This window comes from Aquarana catesbeiana, linkage group LG01 (assembly GCF_042186555.1).
Source record: "Aquarana catesbeiana isolate 2022-GZ linkage group LG01, ASM4218655v1, whole genome shotgun sequence".
Lineage (NCBI taxonomy): Eukaryota > Metazoa > Chordata > Amphibia > Anura > Ranidae > Aquarana > Aquarana catesbeiana.
In genome coordinates this window covers 898,900,762-898,925,531 of record NC_133324.1, presented here as the reverse complement: position 1 = coordinate 898,925,531, position 24,770 = coordinate 898,900,762, and the positions used below count along the sequence as shown (strand labels likewise).

The following is a 24,770-nucleotide window of genomic DNA, read 5'->3' as shown; positions in this document are numbered from 1 at the left end:
GCTGTGCATGGTAGCCAATCAGCTACTAACTTCAGCAGCTTGTTCAGTTAAATTTTGACAATAAAACCTGGAAGCCGATTGGTTGCTATGCAGAACTGCACCAGATTTTACACGCTTCAGTTTTAGTAAATCAGTCCCATTGCTATTCTGTTAGCTTATCGAAAATTGGCACCCAGTGTTCTAGAAAACATGGCGTCACTGGCAGCAAGTACATTATATCTTATCTACATCACCACCCACCATACTATGTCTGCTAATGGGCGATTCTATAGTTCACAAGATGCCACTGACAACTGAAATGTAGTACAAAAGGGCGACACATTCTCTGTACTGACACAACCCCATTGCAGAGGATAGCGATCAAAAGCATGGCAATCTGCAGAAAGATTGGATTGACATCAGCACAGCTTTAATTCATTGTAAAGTACAAAAAGGTACTAAAAACAGTATTAAACCCCAAAACAAAAATGTAATATATTGCACCTTACCAATTATTATATGTGGTGGTTGCATTTGTTCCCCCCCCCCCCCCCCTCCCCCTCAGTTTTCACCTGGTGATGTGACCAGTAATACACCTCCTGTATTTGAGTGCCCTGCTCTGGATGAAGGAACAACAATAAGGAGACAAGGAGCAATAAAGGAGACACCTTTAGGCTGGGTTCACATATATGTGGTGCTGGACAGATGGGAATCGCACCACATTCCTGGTCAAATCACATGCAATTCTTTGCAGTGCAAATACTTTTTGCTATAATAAATATCCCCATTTAAAAAAAAAAAAAAGCATATTTTTTCTCAGTTTGGACAGATATGCATTCTTCTACATATTTTTGGCAAAAATCGCAATAAGCGTATATTGCTTGATTTGCGCAAAAGTTATAGCGTCTACAAAATAGGGAAAAGATTTATAGCATTTTTATTATTATTTTTTTTCACTAGTAATGGCAGCAATCTACAATTTTTATCGTGATTGCGACATTATGGCGGACACATCGGACAATTTTTACACATTTTTGGGACCATACAGCAATCAGTGCTATAAAAATGCATTACTGTAAAAAATGTCACTAGCAGTGACAGTGAGGGGTTAACACTAGGGGGCAGTGAAGGGGTTAGCTGTTCCCTGGGAGGCGATTCTAACTGAAGTGGGAGGGGACCAACTAGAGGAAGTGATGGATCGTGGTTCCTAGCCAATAGGAAAACACGGTCTGTCACTCCTGTCAGAACAGGGAAGTGTGTGTTTACACACACATCCCTGTTCTGTGTCTCCTGCTCACGACCGTCAGCCATGAGCACCGGCACCACTGCTGTGCAGCCTGCTATTCCGACCCTGTGAGCCGACGTATAGCTACGACGGCTCGCGCAGGGGAGCCATCCTGCCGCAGTATAACTGCGGCGGCTGGTCGGAAATCGGTTAATTTAAAACGATACTAAAGTCTCAGGGTTTTTTTTGTTAAAAATAACAAACTTGTTATACTTACCTGCACTGTGCAGTTGCATCTGCACAGAGCAGCCAAGATCCTCCTCTTCTCGGATCCCTATTCGGTGCTCCTGGCCCCTCCCTCCTGTTGAGTGCCCCCCACAGCAAGCAGCTTGCTATGGGGGGCACCCGAGCGGCAGCTCCCTGTGTCCATTCAGACACGGAGCCGCAGCCCGCCTCCGCTTTCTCCTCACTGGCTCACTAACTTTGATTGACAGCAGCAGGAGCCAATGATGGAGAGTCCCGGACAGCCAAATCTCTCGCACAACATCGCTGGATCGAGATGGAATCAGGCAAGTATTAGGGGGGTTGAGGGCGGTTGCTGTACACAGAAGGTTTTTTTATCTTAACACATACATACATACACACACACACACCGAGATTTAGACAGCAGCATTATTCATCTGGATTGGAGGGGAGTGTAGGATGCACCAGCAGCAGATTTAGATACTCTAACAAACTGAAGCTGAACTCCAGCTAACACTTTAAAAGCAGTTAAGCAGTTACAGCAACATTTTTTTTTCCTTTTGGGTAGGGGTTTAACAAATCAAAGTCGATCATTGTAAGCACCCCAGTCAGTAGTAAATGGTTTGTCTCAGCCTTCTAGCTGCTACATCTGCATCAGCTTGTTCTATGGAAAAACTGACTCACTGGTCAGATCACTAACGGGAAAAAAAAAAAAAAAAAAAAAAAAAATCGGTAAACTGCAATATAATAAATGTTTGCTTTTGTGTTTGATACCGCTTTTAAGTGGTTGTAAAGACTGGGGGATTTTTTTACCTTTATGCATTCTTTGCATGAAGGTAAAAAACCTTCAGTGTGTAATCCCCCCCTAATACTTACCTAATCCTGCGATATGAATGTGAGCAACTGCTCTCCCGGGTTCCTCAATCCTCACTGGCTAAGCCATTGTCTCCTGCTGCTGTCAATCACAGTCGGTGAGGCAGGTGCAGGACGGAGCCATGCTCTGACACAATAAGGCTGCTCTGGAATGAGCACACACAAAAGCCCCCAGAGCAAGCTGCTTGCTTTGGGGGCACTCAGCAAGTGGGAGGAGCCAGAAGTGACAGTGGGGGACCCGAGAAAAGGAGGATCGTAGTTGCCCCATGAAAACCACTGCACAGAGCAGGTAAGTATCACATGTTTATTATTGTAAAAGGAAAAAAAGCATTTATAAACACTTAAAGCAATAGTAAACTGCACAACCGCCCCCCCCCCCACCCCCCAAAAAAAACATCATAATGTGCTAGTATCCATCGCATCCTAGCACATTATGAAAGACTTGCCTGAAAACCAAACCCTCCAGCAGTGCGATATCCCCGCTGACGGGGCTTCTATCTTCACCCGGTCTTTCTTCTGGGTTCGTGGAAAAGCCGCACTTTGACTGGCCGTGCTGCGATGACGTCACTCCCGCGCGCATGGCAGGCCGTCCAATGAGAGTGCACCAGTGACGTCACTGGCGCAGCTAAAGTAGAGATCACCTAAAAACTGTGAAAGTTTAGGAGATATTTACTGTACCTACAGGTAGGCCTTATTACAGCCTTCCCTATAGGTATAGATAAAGAAGAAGAAGCCTTTACTACTACTTTGGGTTCATGAATGAAATGACGCTGTGCTGATTGCACTCTAAAGAGTGAAGGCTTTTTTTTTGTTTTTGTTTTTTTAACACACTAGAAGACACACATTTAATATGTAGAAGGGCGTTTTAAAAATCAACGTGTCTTGCATGCTGGATAGATACATACTACGCCCATAATGATGCCACACATACCTTTCCCCCAAGCTAATGTTTGTCAGAGGATTATCACACCTCAAAAGACTGAAAAACCAGTTCTAGATGGAAAAATTGGGATTAGATGAAAAAGATGAGTAGGGAGTTTAACCAACAACACAAATACAATCGTCCTGATAACAATCAATACAAGTCAATCAGGAGAGACACAAAGGATGATATGGGTGTCAATAGACAAAGGTTGGTTGGACATGCAGGCATGGTCAGACTACCTTCTAGCTTCTAATCCTCACATTGTGCAGAGGAACACAAACCCATTGCTCAGTCAATCATGTATGTTTTTATTCCTATACAGGCGGCAAGGGAGGGAAATGGGAGAGCAGAGCCATTCATTCCGGGAACAAACAACAGTAATCATAACTGGCCATCCAACGTCAATTGGTTGACCACCAGCTCAAGAGTAGTTGACCCATAGGATGTCTTCCTAACTCACAGGTAAAAAAAAATTCGAAAAAAAAAAGTGATCATCTTGTATATATGGGCAGCGTAATCAATTAGTGATATCCCTATAGCACTATAAACTGAAAAAGAAGGGCGCAAACCCCTAGTGCATTACCTAAGACACCTTAGAAATCTTACTAAAAACACCAAAAGCATACAAACATAAAAGGATAAAGCGTATGTCATACAACTCCAGTATCAAGGATGACCCACCTCTACGTTTGGAAAGTTGACACATTTCAGGAGGCAAGCTCCCTTCCTCAGAGCCTTTACCTCCCAAAACGCGTTAGCTTTCCAACTTTAGGTGTCTTAGGTAACGCACTAGGCATTTGCGTCTTTCTTTTTATAGTGATTTGGACTCTCCCCGCTCAAGCAGCGCAGCATCGCCACAATTCCCATCTTCAACAGAGTGAGCTCTGAGGTTTGACAGTCTTTTGGAACTTTTTACATCCCTATGGCAGTTTTTCTGCTACAGGGCAGCCGCTGTGCGCAGGATCTCACACATACATATATATATATATATGTGTATATATATATATATATATATATATATATATATGTGTATATATATATATATATATATATATATATATATATATATATATATATATATATATATATATATATATATATATATATATATATATATATATATATATATATTTTTTTTTTTTTATTTATTAATTACACATACATACACACACACACACGTGTGATCCTGCACTTCCAGGTAGTGCGCACTAATGAGTGCTGCCTGCGGCCCGCTCCTGCTGTGATTATTCACAGCAGGAGCCGATGGGCGGGTACTGCGGACTCGATGTCCACCGTCACCCACCAATCATTTGGTACGCAGGCAAAACCGCAGTCTGCCTATGTAAACAAGAAACAAGGCAGATCGCAGTTCTGTCAGGAGGGAAGACATGGATCCTGTGTTCCTGCAAAGCAGAGACATGAATCCATGTCTTAACCTAGTAAAAGTACCTCCCCCACAGTAAGAAAACACCAGCTAAGCACATATTTAAGCCTTTGCTCCCCCGTTTAACCCCTTCCCAGCCAGTGTCATTAGTACAGTGACAGTGCATATTTTTAGCATCACTGGTCCCAAAAAGCTGTCAAAGGTGTCAGTGTCCGATTATCCGTTGCAATATCATAGTCCTGCTATAAGTTGAACGCTGCCATTACTAATAGAAAAAAAAAACAAAAACATCACAAAGTTTGTAGACGCTATAACTTTTGCGCAAACCAATCAATATAGTGGGATTTTTTTTTGTTTATAGCGCAAAAAAAAAAAAAAAAAAAAAACTCAGAGGTGATGAGATACCATCAAAAGAGAGCTCTACACGTGGGAAAAAGGGCAAATTTTATTTGGGTACATCGTCGCATGACCGCGCAATTGTCAGTTAAAGATAACGCAGTCTCGTATCGCAAAAAAAAAAAAAAGAAAAAAAAAAAAAAAGCCAGGTCAATAAAGGGGGGTAAATCTTCCAAAGAGCAAGTGTTTTTTAACCACTTCCAGCCTAAAGGACGTCATATGACATCCTTGACTTTCAGTGGGGATATCCGAATGATGCCTGCAGCTACAGGCATCATCCAGATATCATCTTTTACAGCCGGCGATTCTGTGCACCGTAAGAATGATCGTAAATGTGGCAGTTCCACAGCTTGATTGTTCTTACAGGCAATGGGAGGGGACACCCCCCTCCCGCCACCCTACGGTGCTTCTCTGGGTTCTCCCGTGCCACCGGGGACCTGGAGAAAGAATCCGCAGCCGCCGGACGACGAGCATAGAGAATTCCGGTGACCAGATGGTCACCAGTCATCTCTAGGACCTTCGGAGGCCCAGGAGTGACGTTATGACATCACGTCCAGGCCGTGGTTGTAAACACAGCTGAGATTGCGGCTGGAAAGCATGAGATCATTCATTTTTTTTTTTCCGATCCCATGCTTTCCAGCCTGGAGGAGAGATGTAGGGTCTTATAGACCCCATATCTCTCCATAAAGAGGACCTGTCACGCACCATTCCTATTACAAGGGATGTTTACATCCCTTGCAATAGGAATAAAAGCGATCTTAAAAAAAATTTACAGAGAAAGTGTAAAAATAAAACAAATAAAAGTAAAATAAACAAACAAAAAAAAAAAAAAATTTAAAACGCCCCTGTGCCCAGTAGCTCGCGCACAGAAGCGAACGCACACTTTAGTCCCGCTCACATATGTAAACACCGTTCAAACCACACGTGAGGTATTGCCGCGTGCGCTAGAGCGAGAGAAAGAATTCTAGCATTAGACCTGCTCTGTAACACTAAACATGTAACCTGTGAAGAAATTTAAAGTGTTGCCTATGGAGATTTTTAAGTACCGTAGTTTGGCACCATTCCACGAGTGTGCGCAATTTTAAAGCGTGACATATTGGGTATCTATTTACTCGGGGTAACATAATCTTTCACATTATACAAAAAAACTGCGCTAACTCTCCTGTTTTGTTATTTAATTCAAGAAAAGTTTTTTTCCAAAAAAAGGCGTTTAAAAAATTGTTACGCAAATACCGTGCGACAAAAAAAGTTGCAATGACCTCCATTTTATTCCCTAGGGTGTCTGCTAAAAAAAAATATATGTTTGGGGGTTCCGAGTAATCTTCTAAACAAAACAATTATGATTTTTACATATAGGAGAGGAGGGCCAAAATAGGTCTGGCATGGAAGTGTTTTAACCATTTCCATAGCACACAAATTCCAGCACTCCTCTCCTACATGGAAAAATCTATTTTTTTGCTAGAAAATCATTCGGAACCCCCAAACATTATATATATATTTTTTTTTAGCAGACACTCTAGGGAATAAAATGGCAGTCATTGCAACTTTTTATGTCACATGGTATTTGCGTAGTCAATTTTCAACGCGATTTTTTGAGAGAAAAAAAAAAAAGTAAAGTTAGCCCAATTTTTTTGTATACTGTGAAAGATAATGTTACGCCGAGTAAATGGATACCTCACATGTCACGCTTTAACATTGCGCACACTCGTGGTATGGCGCCAAACTTCGGTACCTCAAGATCTCCATAGGCGATGCTTTTAATTTTTTTACAGGTTACCTGTTTAGAGTTACAGAGGAGGTCTTGAGCTAAAATGATTGCTCTAACGTTCGCTGTGATACCTCACATGTGTGGCTTGAACGTTGTTTACATATGCGGGCACGACTTATGTATTCATTTTCTTCTGCATGCGAGCTTACGGGGACTGGGGCGCTTTAATTTTTTGTTTTTATTTTTTACACTTTCGCTTTAAATTAATTTCGTTTTTATATCACTTTTATTTCTGTAAACATCCCTTGTAATGGGAATAGTGCGTGATCGGTCCTCTTTATGGAAAGATGCGGGCCTATAAGACCCCACATCTCTTCTCCAGGCTGGAAAGCATGAGATCAAAGAAAAAAAAAAAAAATTAACAATCCGATGCTTTCTAGCAGAGATCTCGGATTTGTTTACTTCCGGCGGCCAAGACGTGATGTTATAACGTCATGTCCGGGCCTCCGAGAGTCAGATTGTCGGGGACCATCTATCCCTCTACGACTTCCTAACGGCGCCTTCCTTCTCCGGGTCCTTGATTGCACCTGAGGGCAGCTTGGGGGGGGGGGGGGGGGCTACTTCCCCTCCCGTCGCCGGTAACAATCAAGCAGCTTAACTGCCACTACGATCGTTCTTATGGTGTAGGAAATCGCCCGCTGAAAAAAAACAATATATGGATGATGCCTGCAACTGCAGGCATCATTCAGATATCACCACTGAAAGCCCAGGATGTCATATGACGGCCTGCGGTATGGAAGTGGTTAAAGGGTAACTCCACTATTGTGGGGGGAAAAGCAAATGTAAAAAACAAAAACAAAAAAAAAACACCACAATAATATAGCAATACAATTGCGACACAAGTCATAGTGATTGAATGTTATTCAAAATGACCTTTCCTTTTCAACCTGCAGCTGTTGTAATTTTCTGTAAAATGCTATATGGCAACCTGGAGGCATTCTGTACACAGATGGTGTATAAAACACCCCCCAGATATGTCTTTTCCTGCTTGTGTGATTGGATTTTTTGATTTTCCCAAAAGTGTAACATAAGTCAGATTTTGGGCATCCCCTGCAACAAAAATTTAATTTTTCAGATATTTCCAAAAGGGAAACCACGTCTAAAGGAATGCAGGCCCTGACACTTTCCTCAGAGTCCTGCAGGTACAGCAGCTGATTGATATTTATAAAGTCACTCCCATACAGATTCACTCATGGACCCAACAGCTATTTCTACAGAACAAAAGGCAGGAATCCTTAAAAAGTGTTAAAAAAAACGTTAAAATCCTTGGAATGTCCACAGATTACCCAGCGGGGAATTTTTTTTCCCCACAAAAGTGGAGTTACTCTAAGATCTAATAAGACTTGAGTTCATTTGGACAATGTGATTGGCAGAGGCGATTGTAGGACAACCCCAAGCAGTGATGTCAATGTGGTTTGTTCAAAAAAATCTCTAAAAGACTTTGGAAAGGAGGCTGTAAAAATATGCAACTGAACCTTCACTCAGATCTGTTTGTGGGAAAAAAATTAACCCTTACATGTACCCAGTGAAGTGACTGGCCTCAGGTGATACACAGAGATTCAACAAATCCTCCTACATAAGTTGTACCTGTTTATCTACAATCATATTTCCCCTACATCCCTTCAGAGTGCAGAATTTACAAAGGATCTCTCAGCTCTGAAAAGCAGGGGGCGGAGAGCTGAGGTTACATCAGTGAGGAGAGCTGTGAGAGCCGATTGGAGGAAATCAACACCCCCTCCCTTTCCTCACACAGCACACAGGAACATAGTTGAGGCTGTCAATCACAGGCTGTGCCCTCTTGTCACCATTTTTCTGGTGTCAGGAAAACTCATCAGAAGTGATTCATACTGTTCTAGCAGAGGAATGAGGCAGTGGACAAAGAGTGCCCTTAGTGCCCTGGATTGAGACAAGCACACACTATAGAGGGATATACTTTGTCCATATTTCATGTCTATGGTTTACAACCACTTTAATGCAGTGTATGTAAAATTTGCATTAAAAGATTTAAGAGAAGAAATAATCTAAATTTGCAGTATGGTCAACTTCAGGCTAATCCATATTTGCTAAAGTGGCATATTATATTTAGACTCTGCCTACTGCGGGAAGAGTAAGGTTGGTCAAAGATTATGCAACAACGCAGCCAGTGTGGATATGGGAATCCCTTCCACTGCGCTACTGTACTCCCTGACAGTGGGAGGTTTCCCCGCAGTCGGAATAAAATGATCACTGCTGACGGCTACATCCGCCAGTGGTGACTGTACGGGGAAAAAAAAACGATAGGCTGGTTGTACTGAAATTGATTGATAGAACCAGCCTGCCCAGGGATGGATCAAATTGAGGTCAGTTCCTACTTAACCAGCCAAATTTCAATCCATCTATGGTGGGCTTAAGCTTCCATGATGGGGTCAGAGCTTAAACTCTGACAGGGAGCCCTCACCACTGGAGTGTAAGAGTAATAGAGCAAAGTGGGCGATTTGGCCTACCAAGGTTCACCCATAACTTAAAAATGGTTGGTATGGCCTTTCAAATGTTCCATTTGTTATTGCATCTCTGGTACCAATGAGCGCAACAATCGGCCAGCAGAATGAAGAACTTCAGATGCCGCATACTACAGTTTTAGATTTCATGTACAGAACAAAAACTCACCCAGTCCTATGATGCCTAAAGTCTCCCCTCGGATTCGGGCTGCCCCAGATGCCACCTCCCTTATCTGTTCCACGCTCTGGACTCTCGTGCCTTCCCGTAATGCTTGGTGCAGCCATGTGGTTCTCCTGTACAAATTGAGAATGTGGCACATTGTGGAGTCGGCTGTCTCTTCTACGGAAGCTGCTGGCACATTACATACTGCAATTCCTGGAAGAAAAAGCACAGGAAAGACATGTCCATCAAGTTCGACCTGTCATCTCTGCCCTGGCTTCACTTTTTTATGGCAGATGGATTAGATGCACTAAGTCCAGGACCTCACACATCACATTTGACAAGCACATCACAACTCATAGGTATTTCAGAACAATACAACCTGAAAACCATGAAACTCCCCATTATCTTTGAATTCACTTAAAAAAGAGATTCACTTAAAAGCTCATTTGGCTGTTCTCCGCCTGTAGACCACAGGAGTGCAGTTCTTCATGCACTCCTGTGACCCATTTTCAGCAGACAGCGGGCTGAAGTCACAGAGCCAGTCCAGGCTTAGGAAAGATCATCGCCATATGTTTGGGATCTGCTGGCACCGGGTTCAGCCTCTCAGTGAGCTGCTGAGAGCCTGAGCCAGACGATTCCTGCCCCCTCCACAGCCCAGCACTCCTGGAAAGGGGGGAGGGAGAAAGCGGTGACAGAGTCACCAGCTCTCTGCTCAGGGAGCTCTGAGAACTGAGTGATCAGCGGTGTTTGATCACTCGATTCTCAGCCTTAGAGCCGGCGGGACGGGAGGGGACAGATGCAGCACCACATAGAAAAAAAAAAAAAAAAAAATCCCAAACTTCTTTTAAAGAGGCACTACTCAAGGATAGCCCATTAAAGTGGCAGTAAACTTAAAGAAGCACGGCCAAAGATATTTTGGCTATACTTCTTTGGATCACAGGAGTGCAGTTAGTTCTGCACACCTGTGACCCATCAGGTGATGGCGGGCTAAAGCCTGCTGCTGGTTGACGTCACTCAGCTGGTCCAGGCTGGTAAAGATCCCAACCAGATGGCTGGGATCCACCTAGAAGCTTGGACCGGTACCTGGCTCAGCCTCTCAGTGATCCGCCTGAGCCAGCCCCTCCCTCCCCCTCTACAGCCCAGCGCTCCAGTGAGCGCTGGAGGGGAGAGCAGAGAGACCCAGTGACCGACAGTAACGGCTCTCTGAGGAGAAGTATGGATATAAGTAATACACACACACATATATATATACACACACACATATATACATATATATACACACATATATATATATATATATATATATATATATATATATATATATATATATATATATATATATATATATATATATATATATATATATATATATATATATATATATATAAAATTCAGGATTTATATAGCGCCAACAGTTTATGCAGCGCTTTACAATATAAAAAGGAAGACAATACAGTTATAAGACAATAAAATACATGGGGATTAAGAGGGCCCTGCTCAGAAGAGCTTACAATACTTACAATAATAATAATATAAAGAACATGCACAAAATTTGCATGCACCGATGCCCATTCAATGGTCGCCAAAAAGGTTTGTAAAGTCTAAAGTAAAATAAATTAATAATTTGATATGTCCAATGAACGGAGACTATAATGTAATAAAACTACAGTATTCATTTAAACTAGGCAGCATGAATGGGCAAAACGAGGAAGGTAGAGACCTCAAATTGGGAAAAGAAACCCCACAGAACAAAAAACAGCCCTATAAAACATATGTACATGAAAATTAAAAAAATTGACATACACACACACATACATACATACAAGGTCACTGTCAACTACATTATATCGAGATTTAGGGATAAGCATGATGGAGGTATCGCACATAAACAATAGATGATATTGTTACTCTAAGATCGCATTTGAGAGAGCAAAGATCAGGACATCAAAAGTACTGATGGAAGCCAACCTAATCATAATGGTGGGAAACATCCCACTCAACGTTTAACCCTGCCAGGGTTCTGGTATGTAGGATGAAGATCCAGAACACTTTGCGATTGCCTGCCCCCCCCCTTTATGGGAGTCACCATCTTCTCAATGCCTTAACAGACTAGCAATGTCCTTATTGTGCACCAAATTCCAATGTTTGGCCACATTAGTAGACTTGTTTTTTCTGGATATCATACAGGTGATCATAAAGCTGATCTTTCAGCCGGCGTATAGTGCAGCATAGTTCACATGTAATGACATATATCAAGAATTTAGTATTACAATGATGAAATCTCAAAATTTCTATTTTGACACGAGCAAACGAACTGACCTCTTTGGATATGGTGACAATTGTCGCATCCCCTCATACCCTTTGCCCTTAAAATGTAACCAACTGGAGCCGGACTTCTCGCTAGTAAATAAGCTGGGTGATAGAGACCCTCCTAAGGTAGGGGCTCTACGGGACACCGTCCTAATACCTTTTGACAGAATCTTACTGTATGCATGTACATATGTTTATAGGGCTTATGTGTTTATATGCACATTAACAGCCCGTTCTGTGTGCCACGACGATGTGACTTCTGTGTGCATGCACGGGAGAGAGGTCACCTGGGCCCAGCTATTCAATCAGCCGAAGATACGAGACCCAGAAGGAAGACCTGTGAAGATGGAAGCGCCTAGGACCAGGGAGAGCCGTGACCGCACAAAGCTGGAGGGCTCAGTTTGTAGGAAAGTGCCATAATGTATTGGTATGCAGTGCACACCAGTACATTATGACTTAAACCTGCAAGAGGGGGGCCCATTTTCTTTTTTTTATCAATGAGACTTTGCTACCACTTTAATGTATGTCAGGGCAAACAACAAAACTAAAAAAAAAACCTATGCAGTATATATCTGCAATGCATGCACATTTCTCCATCTTTTGTCTCTTAAAAAGTGCTGCAAATACAGAAAATACCTGTTGATCTAACAAAGGTCCAGTGAACTCCTAACTTGCTATAGTGAAACGACTCTTCCTCCACAGCAATAACATGCCAAGCATGTCTCTGTGCTGTTTGGCGTATTGTAAGCGGGATAGTAATGGCTTTCTTCTGGTGACTCAACCATGCAGCCCATCTCTTTCTTCAAGTGCCTCTTGAAACGGCCACACCACATGTTTTCAGAGAGTCCTGTATTTCACCTGAAGTTATTTGTGGGGTTTTTTTGCATCCTGAAAAATTTTCCTGGCAGTTGTGGCTGAAATTTTAGTTGGTCTACCTGACCGTGGTTTGGTTTCAACAGAACCCCTAATTTTCCACTTCTTGATTAGAGTTTGAACACTACTGATTGGCATTTCCAATTCCATGGATATCTTTGTATATCCCTTTCCTGTTTTATACAGTTCAACTACCTTTTCCTGCAGATTCTTTGACAATTATTTTGCTTTCCCCATGACTCAGAATCCAGAAACATCAGTGCAGCACTGGATGAAAGATGCAAGGGTCTGCCAGGAGTCCAGAAACTTATTGACCTTTTATACACACACACAAAGTACAAGCAGATGAGGAGGGTTACCTTTAATAGCCTTCCAAACAGCCTGTCTACGGCATTACAGTTTGTTTTTCCAGGTTTACCATATATCGTCCATCTCATGCTTTGATGTATACTGAAATGTGAGCGGTCTATGTTTTTAATACATTTTCTATTGATGGTTTTACACCATGTCAAGTTTTCCATCTTCTCTCCTTGGATTTATGCACTAATGGAGTGTTGATTAGATAATTCCACCTCTGACTTTGAAAGGCCCTATACATTAATATATTTTGCTATATCTGTGTTGGTGATCGTTGACAATCTCCCCAACAAAATACAGCCCATTTAGAGACGATTTGAGTGGAGCGTCTATATCAAGGTGTTGAGATACCATTGCCTTTATGACCCATTTGGTATAAGCTGAATTGGGTCCATATGTTCCGGTAAGCCTCCTTATATTCCATTTGGAGGCAGATTTCTTCACGTTGGCGATTTTTCCTCTCTGGGTAATCGACCATCACAAATTGGATCACGCAATTGTCATATAAGTCTTCACAGACCTATTCACTTTATTTTGGACTTTTTCAGTTCACAAAATGACCGATACTTAATATATTTTTTTGCACAGAGTTGTATTTGTATTGTTTACATGATTCATTTCATATTACAAATTTTTGCAAATTTATGCATTCATGATTAGCGCTGCACTGTTTTTTACTTATTACTTTTGCACACGTTGTCCATTGTGGTGCTGGCAGCTGTTTTATAATTAACACTTTGAACAATAGCGCGGTTTAAAACACACATATTCATTACACACAACAGGCTTGCCCCTCAATTTATAGGCTAGAAGTTTAACCACTTTCGGACCGCCGCACACCGATGTACTTCCTCACCAAGGATGAGCTCCAGCGTGTTCGCACACTCCACGTGCAGAGCCCGCCAGGAAGTCGGCACTGCGCTGATCACATGATCCCGATGAGCGACTGCAGAGATCAGGAAATGTCTCACTGCCTGTGATTAGCGCAGTGCCGTGCCGACCCCCTGGTGGGCTCTGCACGTTGAGTGTGCGAACACGCCGGAGCTCATCCTTATTCCTCACTTTGAGGACGGATATCGTTGTTCTGGCAGCACCCCGGTATCGCCGTGTTCTGCTGGCGGTCCGGTACAAGATAAAAGTGGTCTCTGCGGTGGATTCGCTGCGAGATCACTTTTATGGGCAGCGGGAGAAGGCCCCCCTCCCGCCGCGGTCCGGTGCCCTCCGCCACTTACTGGAGCCGTCGGCAGCAGCGGAGGCAATCGGATGCTTCCCGTGGCTGTGCATGGAGATGAGTGAAGGGAAGGTGGACCCCACCTGTCTCCATGACACTGCAGGGCGGAAGCGATGTCAAAACATCACTTGCGCCCATAGCTCTTAAAGAGCCATTTTTTTTTTCCATTTTCATATGAAATTTTTTTTTTTTTTTTTAAATTGCATTTTAGTGTAAATATGAGATCTGAGGTCTTTTTGACCCCAAATGTCATATTTAAGAGGTCCTGTCATACTTTTTTCTATTACAAGGGATGTTTACATTCCTTGTAATAGGAATAAAAGTGACAATTTTTTTTTTTTATGCAGTGTAAAAATAAAAAACAAAAAGGTAAAATAAAGAAGAAAAACATTTTTTAAACGCACCCTGTCCCGCCGAGCTCGCGTGCAGAAGCGAACGCATACGTGAGCAGCGCCCGCAACATGCAACCTGTAGAATTTTTTAAATGTCGCCTATGGAGATTAAGGGTAAAAGTTTGTCGCCATTCCACGAGCGGGCGCAATTTTCAAGTGTGATATGTTGGGTATCAATTTACTCTGCATAACATCTTTCACAAAAAAAAAAAAAAAAAAAAAAAAAAAAAAAAAAAAAAAAGGTTAAGTTTACTGTTGTCTTATTTTTTAATTAAAAAAAGTGTATTTTTTTAAAAAAAAGTGCGCTTGAAGACAGCTGAGCAAATACGGTGTGACAAAGTATTGCAACGACCGCCATTTTATTCTCTAGGGTGTTAGATAAAAAAAAAAAAAAAAGTATAATGTTTGGGGGTTCTAAGTAATTTTCTAGCAAAAAAACAAAAAAAAACCTGTTTTTAACTTGTAAACACCACATCTAAAGAAGAGGCTTGGTCCTTAAGTGGTTAAAAATGATAGGAATTTAGCACCTTCTACTCATTCTATAAAGAGAAGAGCAACACCATGCTGTACAACCCTCAAAAGTAAAGAATGCAATCTGACAAAATGACAGCTAAGGATGGGAAGGCTTCACTTGCACTTGATAACATCTATGTTCATGAGTCTAAAACAAGAAAAACACTGAAAAAAAAAAAAAAAAGAAGTGTAATTCATGGTAGTCAAGCAGCAAGGAAACCATGCTTCCCACTAAAACATCACTGCTCTACTAAAGTCTGCTAAAGACTATCTGGATGTTCCACATCATCTACTAGATAGGAAAAAAACATGTTGACAAGTCTGCATATTATATTTGGAGATGTTAAATCACTGAACATGAACACCAATATCAAAACCCAATTCTCAACTGTAAGGCCTCATACAACTGGACGTCTCTACAGCAGCTGTTTTTGGCTTCAGACGTTGTTTTCTACAGCCAATAAACTCCCCAGCATGTTATCCTTTGTGTCCATGCACACACATAGGCTGTTAACTGTTTTTGGCTGGGGCGTTTGACTGTAAAAAAAAAAACCCCAAAAACTAGAGGGTCCTGAGAGGCAGTTTTCAGCCGTGAAAACGCTCCAATGTCAAAAAACACTAATAAACGCTCAAAAACGCGGCTCACCAGCGTTTAATGTTTTTGATCCACTGAAAAAAAAAAAAAAAAAAAAAAAAACGCTATTGCAAAAACTGTGAAAAACTTTGAGAAACTAACTGCAAAGCTACTTTTTTTTTTTTTTTTAACGTTATTATAACGCCCAGTGTGCATGAGGCCTAAAGCATGGAAGGAATATTACCTGGGTTTATCTTGTGTAGCCAGGTGCCGGCTACTGCAAGATGAATCAAGGGGACAAAATCCAACATAATCATAGACTAGCGCAGTGGTCATCAACCCTGTCCTCAGGGCCCACTAACAGGCCAGGTTTGCAAGATAACTGAAATACATCACAGGTGATATCATTTGCTGCTCAGTGATTGCAGTATTCTAGTCTGCATCTCCCCGCGGTAATACATTAAACCTGGCCTGTTAGTGGGCCCGAGGACAGGGTTGATGACCACTGGACTAGCTAGGTACCCTCTCTACTGACAAGCATGCGGACTGTTGCATCACTTCCTGTCTACAGAGGATGGGAGTAGTTCTTCCTGGGCCAAGGCACAGGAGGAACTTGGGATTCTTAGTCTTGCAGGCAACCATTACTGTATTTCAGAGCCCTTTCTGAACAACACACCCCAGAAAGCTGCCCAAATAAAGGGTTGTAGGAGAGACTTTATATATTGGACTGCAGCTGGTAGGCTCGCTTGGGGCGGGGACTTCAAACAGGATGGTCGGAGGCCGTCAGTCCACACACAGCAGCCGAGTCTATGACAGGGATGCTCTATCAGTACATCTGCATAGCTGTGTTGCAGATTGCCACACCAGGGGTCCACAGTCGCCACTCATCCAGTAGCCCACACAGCTCTTCTTTGCTAACAGCCTGCTGTGGGGCCATCACTGTCTCTTACCTGAGACCCAGTGACCCGTGGAGCTCATCCTGCCCTGTTGGAGGCTGCATCTATACCAGGACTGGTGAGAGGGCCTCTGCCCACCCTTTGTTGCTCAAGTTGCATAGAGACAGTGCTAGCAGACATCGTTATAACCCAGCCAATACAGCAATCTTTGCTACTACCTCCTGGGTTTATCTACAGGTCTGTCATCACCATCCTTTATCATTCTTCATCATTAAAGGGTCCCAACTTGCTAGCTGAAGGCAACATCCTTAAACGCGAGTGGCCTTTACCACAGATCATTGATAATTTATCATCTACTTAAAGAGGCACTCCACCTCTATATTAAATAATTGTCAAAAAGGTATTTATTTAGTCCCAGTACACTGCACCAGTGGTTCAGAGGGAGCTGGCGGGTTCCTGAGTCTCTCCCCCTACAACCAGTGTTACTCTCAAAAAGCACCACACATTGGTTATATTCAGTTTCTCAATATCATCATGTAGCATTACCCATCTTTTTTTTTTATTACGTTAAAGACCTTTAAACAGTGTGTATTGCTCTAACTAAATGTAAACCCCTAAGAAGTGACTTGAGCGAATTAGAAGGTATTCAGTACAACTGTGGCTATTGAATTATTGTGCCTATTGCCATTTTATTCTGTGATGGGTATTGATAGTAGGTATTATTGGTCTAACCATGTCTGAACCTAGAGTGTCAGAAGGGTTGAAGAGTTTACAGGGTCAAGGCACAACTAGAGGCAAGCATCATCCAGCAGTTGGGTAGCCCTACACTTGGTTGATCCTGGAAGGTTTGCAAACACTGCAGAATCAAATATTTTTTTTACAAAAACCTGCATCAAGAAATTCTACTGTACTGTATCAAAGTATCTGTCTGATACAAAATGTTAAGTGCTATCATAATAGTAATCAAATATTAAAATAGAGAGAACATATAAACAGTGGAAATGTGAGATGTTAAAAATGTCAGTGCGCAGGCAGGTGCAGTCTACTTTCTCCACTGCAGGTGGCGCTCAACCACAGCAGCATTGCAGAGGAAAAGTCAAGATGAACAGGCTTCCTCTATCATTTCACTGGGGGAGCTATCTGATTGGATGCTGGCATCCCATGTCACTCTGGCAGCCATCTTGGATGGGGCAGAGTCTATTTAAGACCCTGGCTCCCAGGCTTGGCGCGCATTTCGTGTGTGGGTAGTATAGGGACAAGACTCCTGTCCGTCAGGGACAGCAATTAGCAGGGAGAGGTTCCAGAGGCGTAGGGAAAGAGCAGGGATACAGCATCCTTCCTGGAAGCCTCTCCATTTGGGTACGAACCAACCAGGGCCCATTCCGCCCCTGAAGACAGATGCTGTTGGCACACCCGAGAGATACTGTATGCTCTTTGCGGCAACATTTTGTGAGTGCGCTCGATTGGGTTGACTTCCTGCTGGGTAGTTGTACTAGTTTGAACTACATTTGCAATACAGTTCTGTTACTGCAACTGGACAGTTTACTGCCACCACACCACGCTGCACGTCTCCACAAGAGACCTGACTACAATTCCAATGACTTGGGCTGTGCATGGGTCAAGGTAGGCTGCTCATGCAAGACCTCCTACAAATACGCAAAAGCCAAATACATTTCTCAACCTCCTAGGAGCAACTACAGAAAGCATTTGGTTGAGTTCACAGAAAAGTACATGTTCTAATGGTAACTAAATATAAGAATTCACATATTTTACCATCAATTACTTGGCTGAAGCTTCATAGAATACTTCAGATATTCAAAAGAGAAATGATCCATGCGTTTAATGAAAAAAAATAAATAAAAAAAAAAAAGACAGTATAGTGTACATCCATTCTGATTTAGATGAAAGTCAATCTGATTTTAAGAATTATGCAGCAATCCAGATAAAGGTCCATCTCATTTTAGAACAGGGGTGTCCAACCCGCGGGCTGCATGTGGCCCAGGAGAGTTCAGCATGCGGTACGGGGCACGTCTGCAAGAGAAGCCACAGCAGCTAACACATATAGAGAGATCAGGGTTGCCAACCACCAGTAAATTTACTGACAGTTTGTAAAAATCTGTGATTTTGTTACAACTGCCAGTAAATATCAGGGGCTGATAATATCATGCTGTGTTGACTTAAGTGTAAATCAAGCAGATTACTTTGTTATAGGTATCGTCAGTGTTTCCATATCATGTTTATACTGTTCAAATATTCACCGTGTTAGTTTTCAATAGGAGTTCTGTCATTTCTCAGGCTGCCAGCAAAAAAAAAAAAAAAAAAGTGCTCCGCCAGTAAATTTCCCATGTTTTGTCAGTAAAAAATGCTATGGGAGGTTGGCAACCCTGGGAGGGATGCCATGTATAGCTATTTGCATAGAATGCCGCGACAGCACAAAGAAAGCAGGAATGAGCACAGCTAAAGGGATGCCAGAGATGCAGTTTTTGTAAAAGCACCGGCATGGATTCTACATAGAGCCAGGCAAGTAAATGCCACTTGGCTTCATGGGATGGGGAGGGGTTGATGAGGTGGGCTACGCCCCCTCCAGAACTCGGTTGCTCCCTGCATGCAGTTTGCATGTCCGTCCGTAACAGACATTCACAGACAGATGTATATAAAAAAAAAAAAAAAAATTAAATCTTATTTTACAAAGTGGGAACCGGTAAGGAAAATGTGCTACCTATAGCAAGCAAACAATTTTTTTATCTTCTAACCCGAATCGCAATAGGACAAGCAAATTGGCAGCTGTGATCAAAACACAAATATTCCCTTGACAAACTTTTAATACATCTGAACCAGTGAAAACCATACCTAAATCTCCAGCTGACTTGATGTCGATGTTGTCAAACCCACTTCCGATTCGGACGATTATTCGAAGAGCCTTGAACTTCTCCAAGTCTTCTCGCGTTAAAGTGATTGTGTGATACATCAGGGCACCCACGGCTTCATTTAGTACCTGGAAAGAAACACACGCAGCTCAGTATTTTAATCTCACCCATGCATACATTTGCAGTTATATGTTGTTGTTGACACCTGCGTTTATATTATAGACATTTGCCATCTCCCTTAGCCCTGATGAAGGAGCCGTAACTAATTAAAACGCGTTGGGTGGAGAACACCACCTTATGTGATACCTCACATTTGTGGTGCAATTTCAGTTTGCATTTGTGTGTGAGCATGAGGCGCTTTAAAATTTTATAACTTTTTTTTTAAGCCCCCAATATGCATTGGCTTTTTCTCTAAAGACGTACTGGATTCATAAAAGTTTTTGTGGTGCTCTTTTCTTCATTCGCCAGACTACTTTGTGGACCACCAAGGATACCCCAGTTTGAATTTGGACCTAAAGCCCTATATCATTTCACACCCTGATATCAGCATATTTACAGAAAATAGTGGAAATATGTCAGACATATTGGCCGGATCAACAAGTAAAAACACTGATGGGGAGGATACAGAAAAACAAAAAAACACCAAGCTGATGCCAGTGTCAGGCTGAATTATTTTTTTTATTTCATCATAGTTACATTTTAAAATATTAAACCCTTTAATTTTTTTTAAACCTTCACTTCAGCAGCCAATGTATTCACTGGGTATTCATTGGGCACTTTCACCTTTTAAAAACGGCAAAACTTTTCTTTTGCCATCTGTGTCCCATTGTGAAGATTTCCCTTCACTTCTTGTCCCACAGCTAAAATAGGAAGTGAGAGGAAATCCCTCCAAACTGAGGGAATGCTGGGATGGCATGCATGCAGAGGCAGAGACTAGAGCTGTGTCTTTCTACACTGTGCGCATCAATAGAAACACAGAGCCCCATAGTATATCCTCCTCTTCTCTACCTTCTCCAAGCTAAAGCCTTGTACACTCGATGAGCATAATCAGACGAATGATCATCCATTGTTTCTTGCATGCTAGTCTCAGACAGATATACATTTTTTTTTTTTTTTAGCAGAGACCCTAGGGAATGCAATGGCAGTCATTGCAATTTATGTCACATGGTATTTGCGTAGTAATTTTTTTTTAATGCGATTTTTTGAAAAAAAAAAAAAACACATGAATTAAAATAAACAAAACGCTAAAGTAAGCCCAATTATATGTTATGCCAAGTAAATAAATCCCGAACATCTCATGCTTTAAAACTGTGTACGCTCGTAGAATGGCACCAAACTTTGGTACTTAAAAATCTCCATAGGCTACACTTTAAAATTTACAGGTTTTCAGTGTAGAGTTAGAGGTCTTGCACGAGAAACATTGCTCTCACTTTTTTTTATCACTTTTATTCCTATTACAAGGAATGTAATCATCTCTTGTAATGGGAATAGGACATGACAGGTCCTCTTTAAGAAGAGATCTGGGGTCTATAAGTCCCCACATCTCTCCTCTATGCTGGAAAGCCTGAGATTTATAAAAATAAAATTTAAAAAAAAAAAAAAAAAAAGATCGCACGAGCTCAGGCTTTCCAGCTAAAAATAAAATGGCAGTGTTTACATCTGCCAGTGCCAGAAGTGACGTCGCTTGCGGTCTCCAAGGGTCATAAAGATGGCCGGGGACCATCTGGTGCACAGTCAGCTCTATGGTAAACAGCCAGCGGCAGACGATTCATTCTCTGGCTCCTCGATCGCACGGGCGAGACGGAAGAAGCACTGGAGGGCGGCAGGAGGGGCATCCTCCAAGCGGCTGAACAGCCACTAGGTTTGCTTTGGCATGTCAGGGAATCGGCAGCTGGAAAAAAAAATATCTGAATAATGCCTGCAGCTGCAGGCATCATTAAAGCATCTCCACTACAACCTAAGGACGTCATATGATGTCCACCTAAGGTTAAGTGGCTAAACGAAAATCACATGTTTACCTATGATAAAAAAAATCTTCTAGCCTGCATCTTCAGTTTTTGAAAGCACTACACTAACGATCAGATAATCGGCTGATTGTTCATCATATGAAATTTTTCTTCTATTCGTCTTACTGTGTGTATAGGCTTTAACAGGGTGCACTAACTTTCCTGTGAAGACAGGTGGTTCAGGAAAGCAGCAGCATTGAAAGGTGTAAATTGCAAGTGTTGGACTATGTATTGTATCACATCGTTTACAGAGGAATTTTTATACTTTTTTTTTAATAGTACATTAACGTTCCCATTTTGTAAGAAAAGACCCGGTCATATAAAAAAACAGCTTACATGGCCTAATGAAAAATTCACAGAACTGGATCAATATCAGACTGATGAGAGGTTGTGATTGCTCTCCCTGCACAAGGAACAGTTAGCTGGTGAATTAACCACATCGACAGAAAAAAAATTAAAAAAAAAAAAAAACAAAAAACACACGACAACTGTTAAATAAATAGGAACAGCAAATCTATTGCTGGTGATTGTAGCTCCTGTGCCTCTCACACAGAGCCTGCTGTATAATCACCACAGGGCCTCCGCACATCACTTGTAATAAAGTTATAAACTGGCAGGCTGGTATGAAGGTGCTGGGAAGGTTTTGTCTTCCATAATCGTGGCTGAAAGAGAAAACTCCAGTGACTTTGTAACAGGAGAGATTTATCACTTGAAGTCCATAGATCAAGACAGCTCAGCTCACTGCGGATTCACAAGCATTAAGTGATGCCAGGAGCGATATGTACAATGTGATACCAGAGGACATCCCAGGAATATATGGTGTTAATTAATCAGAAGGGAAAAAGGGGGTAAAAATGAATACGGAAATACCGCAAGCTGAAACAAAATGCTTTCTTAAAAGGGAAAGTATTGTGTTTTTGAATATGTTTTTCTTTATCATGATAGACTGATTTTTTTTTTTTTTTTTTTAATTAACGTATTTAAAAAAAAAAAAAAAAACATTTCTATATCGGTTTCTTTTTTTCCTATTTTCTTAGCCAGGTAGTGAAGCTGGCAACTCTTTTCCCACATTGTTTTCTCCCTTTACAGCTGGTTTACAGACCTCAGTAGCTCAAGGTGAAATTAACACAAGTAAATGACTACTTGCAGTAACTCATCCCTTATCAGATGGTTCAGTCCAAGGTTTAAAATCAGACAAAATCATCCTCAATCCAAATCTGGGGGCTGCCCTTTAGATAACTTATAGTGCTTTGGGAATCCTTTGCCCAGAATTAATATTTATTTGTAACACGTTACTATATGTATACAAAACTTTGTATACAAAACTTTGTATACATATAGTAAAACCAATTTAAAAATTGGTTTCTAAACCATGAAACAGTTAACCTTCAGTCAATCTAGAGAACACACTTCTCTCTGGTGGTCCTATTCATTTCTGCACACCTGAAGTTTCCTTTCCTTCAAGGATTTTGAGAATATATATCTATAGTATATAGATATATATACACTATATTGTCAAAAGTATTGTGAAACCTGCCTTTACTCGCACATGAACTTTGTTTTGTGCCAATTTTTTCTTTAAAAAAAAAAAAAAACAAAGCCTTTTGGGCATACCCAGGCTCTACACGCGCATCCCAGTATTAGTCCGTAGGGTTCAATATTGAGTTGGCCCACCCTTTGCAGTTATAACAGCTTCAACTCTTCTGGGAAGGCTGTTCACAAGATTTAGCAGTGTGTCTATGGGAATGTTTGACTATTCTTCCAGAAGCGCATTTGTGAGGTCAGACACTGATGTTGATCGAGAAGGGCTGGCTCGCGATCTCCGCTCTAACTCAAACAAGATATTTGGGGGGCACACCCTAAAAGATGCATTAACCACCTCAATACTGGGCATTTTCGCCCCCTTCCTGCCCAAGCCATTTTTCAGCTTTCAGCGCTGTCGCACTTTGAATGACAATTTCATGGTCATACAACACTCGACCCAAATGAAATTGTTATCATTTTTTCCCCACAAATAGAGCTTTCTTTTAGTGGTATTTGATCACCTCTGTGGTTTTTATTTTTTGCGCTATAAACAAAAGAAAAGTGACAAGTTTAAAAAAAAAAAAAAAAAAACACAATAATTTTTACCTTTTACGATAATATCCAATTTTTTTTTCTTTAAAACAAATTTTTTCTCAGTTTAGGCCGATATGTATTCTTGTATTGTATGTATTTACTAGTAATGGTGGCGATGTGCGATTTTTATCGTGACTGCAATATTGCAGCGGACACATCGGACACTTTTGACACATATTTGGGACCATTCACATTTATACAGCGATCCGTGCTATAAAAATGCATTGATTACTGTATAAATGTGACAGGCAGTGAAGGGGTTAACACTGCGTGGTGATCGAGGGGTTAACTGTGTTGCTAGGAGAGTGATTCTAACTGTAGGGGGCGGGGACTCACAAGGGGAGGAGACTGATCGGTGTTCCTCTGTACTGGGAACATACCATCGGTCTCCTCTCCTCTGACAGGACCGTGGATCTGTGTGTTTACACACACAGATCCACGGTCCTGCTGTGTTAACGGTAATCGCGGGTGCCCGGCGGACACCGCGGCCGCCGGGCACGCGCACTGGTGGCCTAGGAAAGCGAGGACGTCATATGACGCCCTCCCGCAACGAGAGCTGCACCGCCTGGCCGTCAATTGACGGCCGGCAAGCAGTTAAAGATGGTGCAGCCATAAGACCACACAGTAGAAGAAAATATTACAGCACACACATGCAAAAAAAACAACATTTACCTCCAGCAAGGCTAGTTTAAAACACCTAAACATTTTCAAAAAAAGAAAAAAAAAACATTATCAAAAAATATGGGGATTTGGTCACACCATATTGCTATATGGTCCTAAGCCCACTTACTGCGCCAAAAAAAACCAAAAAAAGTTTTTTTTGTTTTTTTTAAATGTTTAGGAGTTTTAAACTAGCCTTGCTGGAGGTAAATGTCTGTTTTGCATGTGTGCGCTGTAATAGTTTCTTCTCCGCTCTAACTCTTCCCAAAGGTGTTCTATTGGGTTGAGGTCAGGGCTCTGTGCAGGCCAGTCAAGTTCCTCCACCACAAACTCGCTCATCCATGTCTTTATGGACCTTGCTTTGTGCACTGGTCCAAACCATTTGGTGGAGGAGGGATTATGGTGTGGGGTTGTTTTTCAGGGGTTGGGTTTGGCCCCTTAGTTCCAGTGAAGGGAACTCTTAAGGCGTCATCATACCAAGACATTTTGGACAATTTCATGCTCCCAACTTTGTGGGTACAGTTTGGAGATGGCTTCTTT

The 24,770-nt window shown here is 41.8% G+C and overlaps 1 protein-coding gene across 10 annotated transcripts in view; it reads right to left on the bottom strand.

Moving 5' to 3' along the window:
* Positions 1-24,770, bottom strand: part of CTBP1 (C-terminal binding protein 1) — a 767,834-nt gene that overhangs the window by 67,910 nt on the left and 675,154 nt on the right. For 9 of the 10 annotated variants that reach the window (XM_073610943.1, XM_073610948.1, XM_073610950.1 and 6 more), the window contains 2 exons: positions 19,430-19,574; positions 9,440-9,646 (listed from right to left, as the gene is read on the bottom strand). In XM_073610943.1, coding sequence (XP_073467044.1) covers positions 9,440-9,646; positions 19,430-19,574 — 352 coding nt within the window. The remainder of the gene's footprint in view (positions 1-9,439; positions 9,647-19,429; positions 19,575-24,770) is intronic. The other variant, XM_073610951.1, reaches the window with a different exon arrangement.